Consider the following 16,994-nt stretch of genomic DNA (forward strand, 5'->3'; position numbering starts at 1 on the left):
ATATTTCAAATGAATGAATTTGTTGATAATCAAAAGATCTTAGAGGCTTTCCACTCTGGCCTCCTCTTTTTACCAGTGAGGAAATTTGAGACCTTACCAGGTTAAATGAGTTTTTCCAAGGTCACCCAGCTACCAAGTGACCAAGCTTGGGTCTCAGTGAAGATCCTCTGGCCCCACATCCAGTGTGCTTTTCTATCCCAGATGACCTCTGCCCAGCAGAGGCATATACTTTCAATTCTTGACTAGGGACAATGGGCCTCAATCTTGAAATAATTATAGAAAGATGGCAGGAGAACATTTGTTCCTAGTCACGCGATATGATTTATTTCATAGTATTTGCCTTTTAGACTGGTAAGTGCCAGAGAACATATTCTCATTAAAGGCTGATCCCGGGCTATATAATCAACTCAGCCTGTGTTCTTGGAGTATTTTTTTTATTTAGTGCCAGTTCGACATTTGTGCCAACTTTATCCAGGCCTCCGTCCTGGCCTGCCAAGGGAAAGAGGAAACAAAAAAATAAATAAATAAAGGGGGGGAACAATACCTTAATAATTCTACTTTCTGATACTTGGAAACTGGTCATCTTCAGCTCCAAGTACTTCTCTAATCAGAGATGTTTAGAATGTTTTAATAGCTGTTCCAAATTATACCCATAAATTCTTCATCCTTGTCCAGTGGGTGGAGTTAAAAAGGAAGGAAGTGGGAATCCTCTGGAAAGAGTGAAAAGATAATTAGTAAAGGGGGAAAAATGTGTCACTCATTTTTTTTTGTAATGTTTTATGATGCCATGGCTATTCCAAAAACAAGGTTCAAACAAAGGGTTCAAGTTGTATGGTATCTGCTATGTCACTAAGGAAGCACAAAAATACTTCTTTCTTTTAAAAAATGGTTTTTTGGATGCTTTTTGGTTTTTACATTTCATAGAACCCTTTAGAGAGGCTATATAACAAGAGAGAATAAAGCACTGGACTTGGGGTCAGGAAGAGATGGATTCAAATTCTGCCTCAGATATTTAATAGGAATATGACCCTTGTGACTTGACTTGTCTCTGTGACTCCAGAAAGATTTGGATTTAATGCACATTGAGGTCCTTCCCAGCTTTAAACTAAGAGAAAGTTAAACAAAACAAAAGGATAATTATATGACTGTAATAGAAAGTCTGTATGGCATAATAGAAAGACTGTTGGACTTGGAACTGAGTTCAGATCCTGCCTCAGATGCTTATTATGCCATGACCCTCTGAACCCCAATTTCTTCATATATAAAGTGAAGATAATGCCTCAAAAGTTTTCCATGAGAGTCAAATGAGATGATTATGGAAAGCATTTTTAAAACCTTAGAGCACTATATAAATGTCAGCCATTATTAGTATGCATGTCAAAGGTAATCAGACTTCTCTATACTCTTGTACAAGGTAAAGTTTGAGTAACTCATTAGTTTACAATTCACTGGGGCAGCCAGATAGTGCATTGGGTTCAAATCTGGTCTCAGACACTTAATAATTTCTAGCTGTATGACTCTGGATAAGTCACTTAACCCTAATTGTCTTACCAAAAAAAAAAGTTATTTTTTTAAAAAAGTTATATTTCATCTCCAGTTTCTATCACCTTCCTTCAGTGAGATGATTAGCATATTTCACTCATCAGTTCTTCAGAACCCAAGTTAATAAGACATTGTATGTAATGGGAATTCTGATATCCTTTTGTGATACATGTTAGGTGGTGATTTCAAATTATTGATTTAATTTGTGATTGATTTTGTGAAGAAATATTTTATTTCCAGAATGGACACAAATCTATATTGGCAAAAAATAGTCAAAGTATTTGATAGAAACTAATATAAAAGAAATTTTAAAATGTAAATAATTGTTTGGGAAAATGTTCAACCTGACTAATAAATTTAAAAATTCTAATCAAAGTAAACTTCCCACCCCTTAAATTAGCAAAAATAAATAGAAATATTCATGGGACACTGGAGAAATTTGGAGAAAACTCCTACATTGCTAGTAGCCTGAAAATAAGACAGTCTTCTAGAAAATCAGTAAACCCAATTCTGTAGTCATGAATCTTGGGTTCAAATGCTGTTTGTTATGCCTCAGTTTACTCATCGATAGAAGGAGGAAGATTTGACTAAATGGCCTCTGAGGTCCCATTCTGTGTATAATGCTAAATGTATAATCCCATGCACAGCTAAGGCTTCAAAACAAGTCATACCCTTAGCCTCAGTCATTCCACTATTAAAACAATTCAGAAGAAAAGTCTGTATTTGTACAAAGATGTTTATAGTTGTTCTATATATAATAGTAAAAGAAACTGGAATTCATCCAGATGCTCAGTGGCTGAGGAGAGAATAAGCACATGAATGCTACAGAGACATCATTGCTGGGAAGGATGGCAAACACAAGGATTTTGCAGAAAAGCCAACTGGCCTGGGCAAAGTTATACAAATCCAAAGCGGGAGAAATTTGGAGCCATGCCTACCCAGTGATCACAGCTAGGGGCAAAGTCTGTTTGTGTAATTACAAGAAACAAAGGAAGGGTATTCAGAGTAAGGATTGCTTTTAGTTAGTTTTGATATATGTTTGTTTATTATTGTAATATTTACTTAATGTGGATGGGTTTCCAAAACTTTATCTGCCATCAACAAAAGTAAATTTTCCATGTAACTGAAGCTTCTCTTTTTAAATGCAGATAATTTTATTTAAAAATCAGCCATTTCTGATTCATTCATTCAATAATACAGATTAGTTATGCACTTACCATGTTCAATGTCCTGAGGAAGCTCGAAAGACCTCATACTTTCTTAAACACAGATCACTTTATCATAAACCATCCAGCCCATTCCTCTCCTTTTACAGAGAAGAAAACATAGCTCCAGGGAATTTTAATGATCTCCTCAAGGATGTAACTTTCAGAGGCACAATTTAAATCAGGTTCTTTAAATCTAAAGCCAGTGTTTTTTCCATTCTTTGGGGGCATAGTGAACATGATGATGAAGCTCACCATTATTAACCACTTGTTATTCTGAACAAAACATTAGTGATCTTATTATTGTTTTTCCCTACACTAAAATATTTGTGTAGCTAGGGGGTATAGTGAATAAGGTACCATTCCTGGAGTCAGGGAATTCAAATGGGGCTATAGCTCTTTAACTTTACCTCAATTGCCTCACTTTCTTCATTTGTAAAATGAGCTAGAGAAGGAAATGGCAAACCATTCCAATATCTTTGCCAAGAAAACCCAAATAGGATCAAAAAAAGCTTTGTAACTGATAGACAAAAACTAAACAAACAAAAAAATCCACTATTCCCAGATTGCTCTATTTTTTTAATACTTGTGATTATTTTTATAGTTTTCTCCTCTCATTCCTTGTTGTCAAATTGTTAGCTGCCATCTTTGTAATACTAAATAAATGAAATATTATTAAATAGTTACTTTTGCTGCTCATGGATTTGAACCTACTTCTTCTCATTACAAATATAGCATACTTTTCATTGTTCTGGATACATTTTGATAGCATTTTGGAGGCTACTATAAAATACACCACCAATGTCTAAAGCATAAAATATCCCCATAATCATGCCCAAAGTAGAATTTCTAATTGAATTTCATTTTTGGTGCTATTTTTTCAAAGAGAATGAGAGAAAAAGAAGGAATCATCTGCCATGTGAAGCAGAAATAGATAATGATTTCGTGATTATAGCAGATGAGGAAACTTTCATTGTTTTTTAATGTTGCAAAGATGGGAGCTAAAAATAAAGCTTTTTTTTTTATTATATTTACCAGACTTAGGGACACCAGTACAGCCACTACAGGTCATTTCCTCCTCAAGTGTCAGGCAATAAGTCACAAAAATTCTTGTTTACACATTGAGTTTTATATGTTCCTCATTGCGCGCGCACACACACACACACACACACACACACACACACACACACAATGTGCTTTGGGCATTGCTAATCTTGTTCACTTCAGTTCCCAACTGTGGCCTCCACATCATCCCTTTCTCCTTGCTCTATTCATTTCACCCCTCCAACCCAAAAAAAATATATTCCAGCCTTCCCTTTGAAGACAGAAATTAAAGACTGAGAGGATAGCATTGTCAAGGGAAACACCAAATAGAAGGAAGGCTTATTTATTTTTAGTAATATAATCAATTATTTCTACCAATGAGTGAGTTGGCTAATCATTCAACCAATTTAACAAACATTAGTTGGGCCCATGACATACATATATATATATATATATCTCACTGTGACACACTATTCATGGGAACACTATGCCCCTTATTTCCATGATTAGCTTGTTTAGAATCAGCAGAACTAGGAGCAATATATGTATGTTGCAATTAGAGTTATTTCTAAGTAGAATGGGCTGCCTTGGGAATTAGGGGTTCTCCCTCATTAGGTATTTCCATACAAAGTTTGAATGTCTTCTTGTTAGGGATGTGTGTATGTGTGAGGAGGAGGTCCATGTTGAAGTACATGCTCCCCCTCCCCAACCTATTTTGATGAAGATCTCAGTTCACAGATATAGGACATTAAAATAAGTTTTAATAATTAGATGGACAGGTGGTATGCTTATTTAGTATTAATATATGGTAAAGTGCAGATAGCAAAGAAAAACTACAGGTTAGATTTTACAGTCATAGAGTATGAAGAAATCCCAAAGATTACCTAATCAAACCTTCTTTGTGACAATTATGAAACTATATCATTTATTTGGCCCTTTGTATGAATGGAGTTACCCTAAATTACTTATAGGGCTTCTCTAATTTTTGTCTTTGTACCCCTAACACCTAGCATATTGTCTGGTATCTGATACCCAATAATTGTTTGTTGAGTGATAGACTAAAACCTACGTCTTTTAATTCCTATTCAGCATTCTTTTTGCTCCAGACTCGCCATTTTTCCCTCATATAATATTAGGTCATGTAGTAGTACCCTTCGCCATTCTGGATATCTTTCTCAGAATATTGAAAGGTTTTTCCATAAGCATCCCCATCAACCATTAGGCTGCTTACTAGGTGATAAATTCTTTGGACATGACAATTCTCGAAAAACACTATATAATTCCACCTAATATTTAAAAGAGAAGGCATGTTGTTGAGAAAAGGGTAATCTAAAAAAAATTTGGAGACATTTAACATCTGGAATATTTTCTTAGTAGTTGGTATTTGTTTGTTACAGTAGCATGTACTTCAACATGAACCTCCCCTTCACACATACACACACCCCTAACAAGTAGACATTCAAACTTTGTATGGAAATACCTTTTCTAAGTTTCAAATGAAAAAGGGATCCCCTATGAAAAGCAGGATTCTTCTAAATCCCTACTAGAGTGGACATCTAGTAGAGGCCCAGGACTCCTACTAGAGTGGACTGGATGAATCACGCAAATTTTGAGATTCCTGGGTGAAATCTACAACTGTGAAAAGCAGTTCAACATAAACTACACAGGAAAAACCAAGTAGAGGAATAATGGCTTTCTTAAGGACTAGAAATACAGTTGAGTGCATAAGCATACATCTTTGGGAAAGCCCAGAAATAATGTTCACAAGAGTCACATAGAATAAGAAACAACGTGTGGATAAGTTAGAAGTATCCACAGAAGTTTGTTTGTTTGTTTATTTTTTCCTTTTTTAACTGGACCTGCAATATCATTGATTGTGGAAAAGGCTTTCTTCCAATGGAGATCAGTACATGTTCTGTAACTTAAAAACTTAACTGAGCAACTGTGAGGTAAGATGACTTGTCCAGATTCATCCCAGCTAGTGCAGTACTTCAATACAGTGTTTTCTGACTCTAAGGACAACAAACCACTACCCCATTTTGCTTCTGAGTGAATGTTTTATAGAAGGAAATTGTTTTATTTATAATCCCAAGATATTCTTTAATTTTTTTTAATTATCATGTATTTTTTCTTTCCTACTTCACCCCCTACTCTGAAAAAAAGAAAAAGAAAACCTTTGTAACAAATGTACATAGTCAAGTATTACAAATTCCCATAATTAGATGTTTTTAAAAGATGTATCTCATTCTGCACAGTGGTCACCTCTCAGTCATGACAGTGGAGGCTTCCTGTTCTAGATTCAAGATAGATTATTTCATTGCCATCTTAAGCCTTCCAAAAATTGTTCATTTTCATAACGTTGGTGTCATGATATACATTTTTTTGAATTCTTCTTACTTCCCTCTGCCTCCTCAAGACATTATTTTTAAGACATTCAAGGAAGTCTTTGAATAGAAACAAGTTTTTGTTGGGGGTTTTCTGAAAGAAAACAGAATTGTCATGTTGCAAAAATAATTTTAGTTTCCTTTTCTTTGAGAAGATGTGAGTCACTCCTAGAGTAGTTAGTGCTTCGTAGGTGTTTCTACTTGCCCAAATCTTTGACAACCAGCCATTAGAAGGGATTCTCCTTAGTGCACTAATTATCTGCAGTCTTTTTGGAAAGCAGGCATTACCAGTACCCTATTTTCTAAAAAGCCCTGTGGTCATGAAGTTTTATGTGGAGTTCTTAAGTCACAAAACATACTCCAGAGTTGAAGAACTAGAAATTGAATTAGATTATACTTGTAGAAATAAAGATGAGGTCAGAGATGGACCCGAATCCATTTGGATGCCCTCTGAAGAAAAATAAGGGTCTCTCCTGTCTGCCAAGGGTCACTGGGAATCTACAAAAAGGCTTTCTAAGGGACAGGAAATAGAAGTCCACTTTCCCTTAAGGCATGGGGGAAGTGAGAAGCAGAATACAAAAATGCCTAGATGAATCAATTCTTACTGGAGGGAATTGGGGGGTGGGGAGTGTAAAAATGGATGAGAAATAGCTGAAGGTCATTTGTAGAGGAATAGAGACTGAGTGGCTAGGGTATTGTGGCTAGTATAATAACAAGAACTGACGTGCATATAACACTTTGCAAATTTCTTTATATGTTTTCTCCTCTGAAGTAGAAAAATATAGTGTTTCCAAGTGAGGATAAGGAAAGAGAAAAGAAAGGAAAAATTAAAGAGGTTATGTAACTGCTGAAACAGAATTTTGGGTAGAAAAAAAAGATTTAAAAAATGACTAATAAATTAGATGGTTCCCAAAATGCTGAAGCTCAATTTCAGCAAACAATTTATTAAGCACCTGCTGTGTACATAGTAATATGATAGGCTTGTAAATCCAGAGACAAAAATAGAACTGATGGTGCCCAACCCCTACCTCCAAACTTCCAGTTTTTTCAGACCACTCTGCCCTGTTTGCTCTAGATTCAGTGGTTTCCCAAGGAATGGTCTCTTAAGATCAAAGGTTCTCTATTCCACCACGCCTGCACCAGAATGACTGAAGCCTCTCCCAAGATCTCCAAGCCCCCTCCTTGTAAGTGAACTTGCCTGCTCCAAAACCAGAATTGCTAGTTATGACTCTGGTTCCTTTTTTCTGTATTATCTGGGGTAAAGGAAGCTTGGAGAGTCTATACTTTTTTCATTGCTAGGAACACACTTGCACTCATCCAGTTATTTTTGTTGGCTATATGCTCTTCCTTCTCACCCCAGTCACAGGATGGGACCAGCCCTTTCATTTGAAACAAAGATGTTGTGTTAGTGGAAGAGGGATCCAGGTTTGTTGTAAGTGTCCATTACCGGTGGAGATAGATAACACAGATCAACCTATGAAGAGACAAGAAAATTGGGTGCAGACACAGACCCCCTGATGGCTTAGGATTGGTCCCTTCATACCCCATCCTTTAGCCCCTGAAGTAGCAGAAGAAAGACTGGTCCTTATTTAGCTGAAAGGGGAGCAATAGAACTCAAGTACTTCCTTTCACCAGTAGCGGCTGAAGCCTCCTTGTGCCCATACCAGCTGTATATAAGCAGATAATCACTTCTCCAGGATTTACTGATGGCTTTGGAAAGAACAGTGCTCCCATCCTAGAGAATTTGTTTTTCTTGACTATGCTTATATAACAAAAGTGTTATATATCAGTTTCTTCTCTGGATGCAGATAGTGCCTTTTTTCATATGTCCTTTTTAGCTAATTTGGAGATTTGTAATAATCAAAATAATTCTGTACATTTTAATATACATTTAAAATTATTCTTAAAACAGCATTGTAGTTACTGTATACAGTGTTCTCTTGGTTCTGCTCCTTTCATTCCTGATTATTTCATGCAAGTCTTTCCCATGTTTCTCAAAAATCACTGAGCTCATTATTTCTTATATCATAGTAATATTCCATTACCACCATATTCCATTGTTCAGTCATAAAAATTATATAATAACTTGGTTATATATTAGGAAGGAGTAGGAAGTTGTACAAAATAGATTTGGAGTTTTATGTGAAAAATCATCTTTTTTAGTCTGTGAAAATCATCTTTTTTATTACACTGTTACAGGAATGCTTATTTTATTCCATAAATTAATAAATAAATGTTTTAATGTCATGTGATAAAACAGTTCTCTATTGTTTGCTTCCTTTCTTTCTTTTCTTTTCAATGGATAGAGGATCATAAGGAGAAATGTTTGTTTTAAAGATTGGTCAGCGAGCACTAATTGCTTGTTAGTGTTAGTCACGCTCACATACAACACCCCTACCTTTTTGCAAAGACTCTAAAACACACACTCATGCTTCTTGGTGATCAGGAAGGTTTGACTTAATCATTGTACTTCCTTTCTTTAGCTCCTCGCTCAGCGATGGCCTTTCGAGCAGAATGAGTTTGGAGTCTTTCTCTGCAAGCTGTTCCCCTTCTTACAGAAGGCCTCAGTTGGGATCACGGTCCTCAATCTCTGTGCTCTCAGTGTGGACAGGTACTGTGTTTCCTTCCTTCATTTTGAACTTCAGGAATTTTTTTTATTTTTTTCTCAAAGATTATTGTTTATTCTGTTGTTTCAATCATGTTCAGTACTTTTTTACCTTATTTGGGTTTTTCTTGTCAAAGATACTAGAGCGGTTTGTCATTTCCTTCCCCAGCTCATTTTGCAGATGAGGAAACTGAGACAAATAGAATTAAGTGACTTCTTAAGGTCATATGGCTAAGCTAGTAAGTATCTGAGGGTGGATTTTTAAATTTAGGCCTTCCTAACTCCAGGCCTAGCTCTCAATCCACTGTGCCATCTACCTATCAGTGTTGATCAAGGTGGAATAAATGACAGTTTTAGTTTTGAGAAATGGACTTCTTAAATAAGACTAAGAAAAAGAGAGAAAGAGACAGGCACACAGACAAAGAGAAATGGACTCCTAGAATAGCCCAGACAGTAATCCAGAAGCAATTTGGTTGTTCTGGAGTGAGAGGAAATATTAATTAATTAAATATTAAGATTAATTAAATATTAATTGATTGGTCATTACCTTTTATGACTGATTTCTATCCCTTCCAGAGTCAAGCAGCCTCTGAATTAGTTTACTTTAATCAATTATAACCATGCCTAACGGCTTGCTAGAGCTAGCTTAAACCAGCTCATGAAGGCTGATTATTCAATTTACAGTGTCAGCATTTACAACTTATAAATCAGCAAATGCTATATAAATCAAGACCAGATTTATTGTCTGAGTCTTTTAAAATAATGGAGAAAACTTTAAAATTAAACTTAAAAGTAGAATGTGAGTACTTTTTTTCTAAATAGAGAGCCAGTTGTTAAATATTTACCAGTACCATGCCATTATTTAATGCTTTTTAGCAAACATACAATGTCTGAATAGGCTTATTCCTCCCAACCTCAAAAGAAACAGAAAAATATGTCTCTAATACCTATATGTATGGTTTTAGTGAGAAAACATAGGAACAAAATGAACATCCCTGGATCAGTTTCTCAGAAATATAGTAGGTGATTATCCTCAAACTTCCCAAAGTGATTCCTCAAAGATGTCTGGCAAAACCTCCCCAAATACTCCCTTCTGAATGTGATAACTTTTATGATGATCTTTTGCCTTTTGATCATACATAATTAAAAGAGAGAACTATAATATACAGGACAAGTATAACAAGTCCCACTTCCATCAGATTCACACGGTATTATTACAACCACTTAACCATGCTTCTCTCTGACTAAAATTTGCAGAAAAGTTGCTAATCTGCATTGATATGAAGTCCCTCAACTAAAGTTCTATACACTAATGAAGTCATATGCTTTGTCATAATAAATAAATAAGTGAAACTCCTAGATGGCTGCCTTGTTGCAGCAGAGGGGCTTGCACTGCTCAATGGATCTATGAGCTATGCCGTACAGTATTATCCCAGATGGACAGGTCATCGTGGAGAGTTCTGACAAAAGGTGATCCACTCGAGAAGGCAAACCCTTCCAGTATATCTGCCATGAAAACCCCAGGGACAGTACTAAACTGATGAAAAGATATGATACTGGAAGGTGAGCCTGTGAGGTCAGAAGGTGTTCGATAAGCTACTGGCAAGGAAACAATGAACATGAATCGGAACAGAATTCAAGAGATAGTGGAGGGGCACCTAAGTGGCGCAGTGGATAGAGCACCAGCCCTGAAGTCAGGAGGACCTGAGTTCAAATCTGGTCTCAGACGCTTAACACTTCCTAGCTGTGTGACCCTGGGCAAGTTACTTAATCCCATTTGCCTCAGCAGAGAGAAAGAGAGGGAGAGAGATGAGGGGAGGAGAGAGATAGAGACAGAGACAGAGAGGGAGATGACAGAAACAGAGAGAGAAAGAGAGACAGAGACAGACAGGGAGATGACAGAGACAGACAGACACAGAGAGAGAAACAGAGAGACAGAGACAAACATCCAGGGAGAGAGATGGGGGGGGGGGGAAGGGAAGGAGAGACAGAGACAGAGACAGAAACAAAGACAAGAATAGAAGGATCAGATGTGCTATGTCTATGGGTTCCTGAAGAATGAGACACAATTGAACCACAATCACAACTGAAGGTAAAGGATTGAGATCAGAAGGAGCTGGGTATGATACATTCTAATACTGGGTCATGTTCAGCAAAATGTCACATCACTGCTTTTGAGATTGCTTGACTGGTGACTAGCTTGAACTTTCACATTCTAAAACTTCAGATTTCTAAGTTTTTCTAATTTCTAAATTACTTTCTAGAAGTGACTTCTAAAACTTCAGAAATCTTTAAATTATTCATAATACACATGTCATTTACTGAGTGGTGATTAGAGACTGGTGTAAAACTATGGGAAAAAAATGCCAAATTTGGAGTGAGACCCTGCATTCAGCTCCTAGCTGATTCCTGCTGCTTATTGCTATAAAACCAATTCACCTGTATGGACCTCAGCTTCCTCATTTTAAAATCATGGAGTTGGACTAGGTCACCTCTGAGACTCCTTTCAACACTAGATCCTTCTGATAATTTATTAAGTGTGTGACAGGCATTACATTAGATACAAAGAATTTAATAATAATAACAAAGTTATATTTATTTATCTTTTTATATCACATGTTAAATATAAATATATTTATATATTATGTTTTATATGTATAATAATAACATAGTATTTACTACATGCTAGGCACTTTTAAAATTAGTATCTCATTTAATCCTCACAATAACTCTGAGAAGTAGGTGCTGTTATTTTTTCCCATTTTATAGATGAGGAACTTGAAGCAAACAGAGGTCAAGTGACTTATCGAGCTAGCAAGCATTTGAGGCTTAATTAGAACTCAGACTTTCATGACTTCAGTTTTAGCACTCTAGCAAATGATCCTCCTCACGAACCTCAGAAAATTCTTATTATCTAAGAAGAGAAAGCAAGTACCCCCTCAACAACACCCCCCCAGAAAAAAAACAGTAAATGCAAAGAATATGTGAAATGTCCACAACACAATTTTTTTGGGAAGGGAAAGCACTATTAACTAGAAGAAATCAGGCTTTATATTTGAGTTGGAATTTGAATTTGAGTTTTGAAGGAAATTATGGATTCTGAGAGTTGGAAATAAAGAGAAGACATGCTCCAGGAAGGCAGACCAGCCTCTGCAGTGGTCTAGAGATCAGAAATAGAAAGTCATTTTGCAAGGATCAATAAGAATCTTGTTTTAAGAGGGAAATCAGATTTGGTTTGTTTCACTATAAGTTGTATGAGCACAGATCATGACGTAAATGTTTATATTTCTCCTAGATCCTCCAAACCTCAGTGCTTAGAATAGTGCTTTGCATATAGTTGACAATTATAACTATGAATAAATTTTTTAATAAATAAATTGAATAAATAGTTGAATTCCCATGAGAGTGGATTCTTCCAAAACTTTAAATTCAATATATGTATTTCAGATTTTTTGTACTAATTCCACGGCTCTTACCTTCTCCTCACACAAGTCTGCTCTATATTACTTAGATAAGACCTAAAACCTTCTGTTTACCACACTAATAGAAATGAAAATTTTTCTGTCAGCCAGACCTCTATCAAACTATTTTTCTGCATTACAAACTTTCATTTCAAGTAACCACACACGTAACCTCATGCTTATAATAGCAGACTTTATTTTTCTAATGATTACTTGTTCTGTAGTTGCCAGACATCCAGGCAAAGTTGTTTATAAAAATAATAACAATAACAGTAGACTCAAGGTCACAGAGTTAGTGTAAGAATAAATTTTTTAAACCTAAGTTTCCTGACCTGTAATCCAACTACGACACTGTCCTCTGTCTAATGTCTTTCTGTCTACACAACACCAAAGACAGACTCTTCTCCAAAAAACGTCAAACTCTCTTAAAATCTTCCCAAAGGAGATTGAAATATAATGGAAAATGTTTCATAAAATACAATACAACATATATGTGTATATATGTTAATTTGTGATTTTCTAAGTGATCTCTTGGGATCCTTCATTTCTATTTGAATTTGAGTCACTGCTCTTTTCTAATCTTGGTGGATCTCACAAATAAGAGGTCCAAAAGCTCCTCCAAGCCTTGCTATATGCATGCCTGATAGAGCAACTGTAGTGAAGATGCTTATTTTGGCATGTCTATTCCTAAAATGAACCAAGAAGTGCCTTAATCACAAATCTATATAAGGAGTAAATAAGTAGTGAATTGTCAATTTCAGGTGGTGTAGTGGTAGACTACCAAGCTCAGAATCAGGTCAAAATTTTAAAATCAAATTTAACTTCAGACACTTATTAGCTGTATGGCCCTGGTCAAATCACTTCCTCAATTGTAAAGAAGCAAATGGCAAACTGCTCCAGTATCTTTACCAAACAACCCTCAAATGGGATCACAGAGAGTCATACACAACTGAAAAATGACTCAACAACAATAACAATGAGTTGTCAAATGAGTAAGTTGTATTAAATTATTTCTAAAGTCCCTACCAAGGAAGCAGTGGTGGTTGAATTCCTGAAGCTGGAATCAAGAAGACCATAATCCAAATCCTACTAGCCCATCTGACAATGAGAAAGTCAACTCACCTCCATGTGCCTCAGTTTCCTCAACAATGAAATAGGAATAATAATACCTTTACTTCCTATCTCACTGTATTTTTCTAAGGCTCCAACATGGTAACACAGATGGGCTCAACTGTCTTAATACAACTAAATTTAAGCTAAACCTGCACTAAGACTTTTGTGATACCCTGTATGTGCAAAGTGTTTTTCAAACATTAAAATTTCTTAGAAAATGTCAAGTATTATCATTCCAGCACAAGACACTTTCATGACTATTCACTAAAACTTCTGTCTCTTCAGGTTAAGTAGAATACATAGTCACATGTTATTCATTAGAAGATGATTTCCAACTCCCTTGTAGTATACAAAGGAAAAGCAACAGAAATAATTCTGCAACAAGTATCCAGAATCCATTCTAATGGAATGTATTTTAATTTTAAACAATAAGTCGGATCATTTTCATATTATACTTTTTCTGGAAAGCTGTCTCAATCTAAGAGATTTTTCTGAAATAATAAAGTTGTCTCCATTTTCTTCTCTGCCAATAATATAATTGCTCAGAGCAACTGGGTGGTATAGGGGATAGAATACCAGACCTGGAATCAAGAAGTCTTGAGTTCAAATCTGCACTCAAATTTATTAGCTGTGTGACCCTGGGCAGGTCACTCAGCCTTGTTAGTTTCCTAATTTGTAAAATGAGCTAGATAAGGAAATGACAAACCACTGCAGTATCTTTGTCAAGAAAATCCAAAAAAATGGGGTCACAAAAAATCAGATACAACTGAAAAACAAACTGAAAAATTATAATAGCTCATGTTTACAAAAAATTTTTAGGTTTACAAATCACTTCTCTCAAAATAACCCCAATAAAACCAGCAATGTAAGTCTTATTTAATTGTCCCATTTTACAGATGAAGATAATAATGCTCACAGATATGTAGTGATTTTCCCAATCACTTAGGTAAGAGTCAGAGAGTTTTAAACATTAGCCTTCTGGCTTTAGATCCATTGAGTGCTCCAGTATCCTATGAATTCAACTCTAGTACTTAAAACCTTGAGACATTGGGCTGATATTTTTATTTTAAAAGTTTTCATACTACAACAAGAATTATTATCAGTTAATTCCTAGAGATAAGAGATTCCCTGCTCTGGGTCTTTATTTGGAAGAATCTGATCTAAAAATTCTACCATTTTCCTGCAATAGATAAGACCTGGGATAAATGGGATAGTTTTGAGAATCTCCTGTAAATCCTTGTGTAGTTTGTGAAACATAAAAAGCCTAAAACTTTTAGCTTTATGAGCTAAAGCCAATTATACCCTGTGAAAAATCCTCAAGAAAGAATCTTACAATCCAGGATATTGGTGGCTTTTGACATTTGTTTTGCCCCAACCAGGGTTGAAGTTTATTTGTAGTGTTGAGGTGGGGGTGAGGGGAATGAGAGGAAGTCAAAACTTGCATACAAATTCCAGATGTGAAGTTTATTATTATTATTCTCAACATTTGGAATTCTGAGCTTTATACCAGGAAAAGAACTTAGAAGTTATGTAATCAAAAGTCCTCACTTTATATATAAAAATGAAATATCCATATTCTGAATATTTAAATATACCAAAGTTTTGTGCTGGATAGAATGCTGAAAAAGGAATGAAACCCAAATTTCAACTAGATTTTCAAGCTCTTTGGTTTCCCTCAAATCTCAATTCCGAGGCCATCTTTTCTGGAGGAAACTTCTCCTTCTGTTCTGGAGTTCTATCTGTTAAGTTTCCAAATCCCTCCTCAAATTGCTTTCTATTTACCTATGAAAATACCATTTCCCTATAGTAGAATATAAGCTCTTAAATTCAGAAGCTCTTTTGTCTTGTCTCTGGACTTTTAATCCTATATAATGCTTCACAAATAGGAGCTTGTTAAATGAATGATGAGATTGACTAGCAATTTTATAGCAGTTTAAAGTTTGCAAAGTACTTTATGGATATTATCTAATTTTTATCCTCACATCAACTCTGGGAGATAGATGCTGTTATCTCCTCTTTCCAGATGAGGAAACTGAGGGTTAGAAAATTCTAGTGACCTGCCTAGGATCACATAGCTAGTACATCTAAGGCAGGAATTTGAATTCAGAGCTTCCTTATTTACCAGAGGTGATGGTAGCAGAATATACATATGAAAAAAATCCTCAGCAAGAATTATTTCTTTATGTTTCACATTATTGCATCTGCACAAACTATATTAAATTACTTACCATCTTAAAGAAGGGGGTGGGGAAAGAGGCAAATAATTTGAAACTCAAAATTTAAAAAAAAAGAATATTGAAAATTCTCTTTACATGCAATTGGGATAAACTTTGTTAATCCATCATCCATGAACTTATTATGGGCTTCATGGATTAATTATTGATCAAATAAAATTACATACTTAATTTTAAGAAAGCAATTAAAGAAAAAACTTTGAAAAATTCAGTGTAATCTTAGGAAAATATCTTGTCATTATCTGTCATTCCTTTCTGGCTTTATCAGGCAAAGGAATTTGTTAAATGCTAAGGAAGAATTTCTGGGAGGTAAACAGTTTTTCCTCAGAAAAGTAGGCCTAATAGCTCATTGCTAATAATTTAAACAACTTAAAACACCAAAAGGCAGCATCATTTAATAAAGAGAATCAGCTAGATTTCACTTAATACTGCTTCTAACACATATAAACAGATCACTTAACTTTTCAGCATCTCAAATAACTTTCTAAGACTAAATTGCAAAGCACATGCTAATCTACATTGGTAATGAGAATTTCCTCACTGGAAGTTCTCTAGACCAATCATAGGCCTAGTCCAAAATAAAAAGCCTTGAAACATAAATGATGACCATGCTTCCTTTTAAACAAGGGTTAATCCAACTCTGTTCTTGACCAGAGATTAACACTTCATCTAAGTAAGTTTTAAATGGCTGAGATCATCCCAGAAAAGCTGACTGCTGATCCAAATTCCCATAAAATGTTGTCTAGTGAGGGAAGCTGAGACAAGATGCAGTTGCCTTAACTACTACTATTATATAATTAAGTAGCTACAAACATCGCCAGTGTTCAAAGAAATGGCTTCGTTTTATGTGCCTCAAATGAAAAGGCTGATGTCAATTGTCCTCCTAACTCATCCTTTCACACGCTGCTGACCACTTCCTGTGGGATTCCCAGAGATTCATCCACATTCTAAAATCAACAGGGCGCCCTCCTGTAATTCCTGTGACTCAGTGAAGTTGTAAGAATGATAGATTTGGTGGAGTCCAAATAGCTGGTATCAAATCGCTGCTCTTCCGTGACTGAGAGAAGGTATTTCTCTACTCTGACACTGGTTTCCTTTCCAATAAAAGGAGTGGATTAAACAAAATCATCTCTGAAAACCCTCATGGACTCCAATGCTATTATTTATTCTAGAATAGAGTGAGACTAACAACCAAATTCAGGATTTCTCTCCCCATTCTTTCTCTCTATTTTGATTTTCCCAAACTCTTGTAGAGAAAATGTTTTACTGAGTTAATTTCTTAAAGATTCACTGAACATGCACCCAGGGAACCATGCCATATAAAATATGGAAAATATCTATCTTTAGAAACTTGATGATATGAGTTTTGGGACATAAAAGAAATGTGAAATATACATACATATACA

General features: G+C 35.5%; 1 protein-coding gene across 1 annotated transcript in view; it reads left to right on the top strand.

Annotated features, from left to right (window-relative positions):
* EDNRA (endothelin receptor type A) overlaps positions 1-16,994 on the top strand; it is an 80,823-nt gene that overhangs the window by 33,122 nt on the left and 30,707 nt on the right. Inside the window, exon 3 of the mRNA XM_051964051.1 lies at positions 8,659-8,786. Within this exon, the coding sequence (XP_051820011.1) occupies positions 8,659-8,786 (128 nt within the window). The remainder of the gene's footprint in view (positions 1-8,658; positions 8,787-16,994) is intronic.

The sequence above is a fragment of the Antechinus flavipes genome, chromosome 6, assembly GCF_016432865.1.
Source record: "Antechinus flavipes isolate AdamAnt ecotype Samford, QLD, Australia chromosome 6, AdamAnt_v2, whole genome shotgun sequence".
In the NCBI taxonomy this organism is placed as follows: domain Eukaryota; kingdom Metazoa; phylum Chordata; class Mammalia; order Dasyuromorphia; family Dasyuridae; genus Antechinus; species Antechinus flavipes.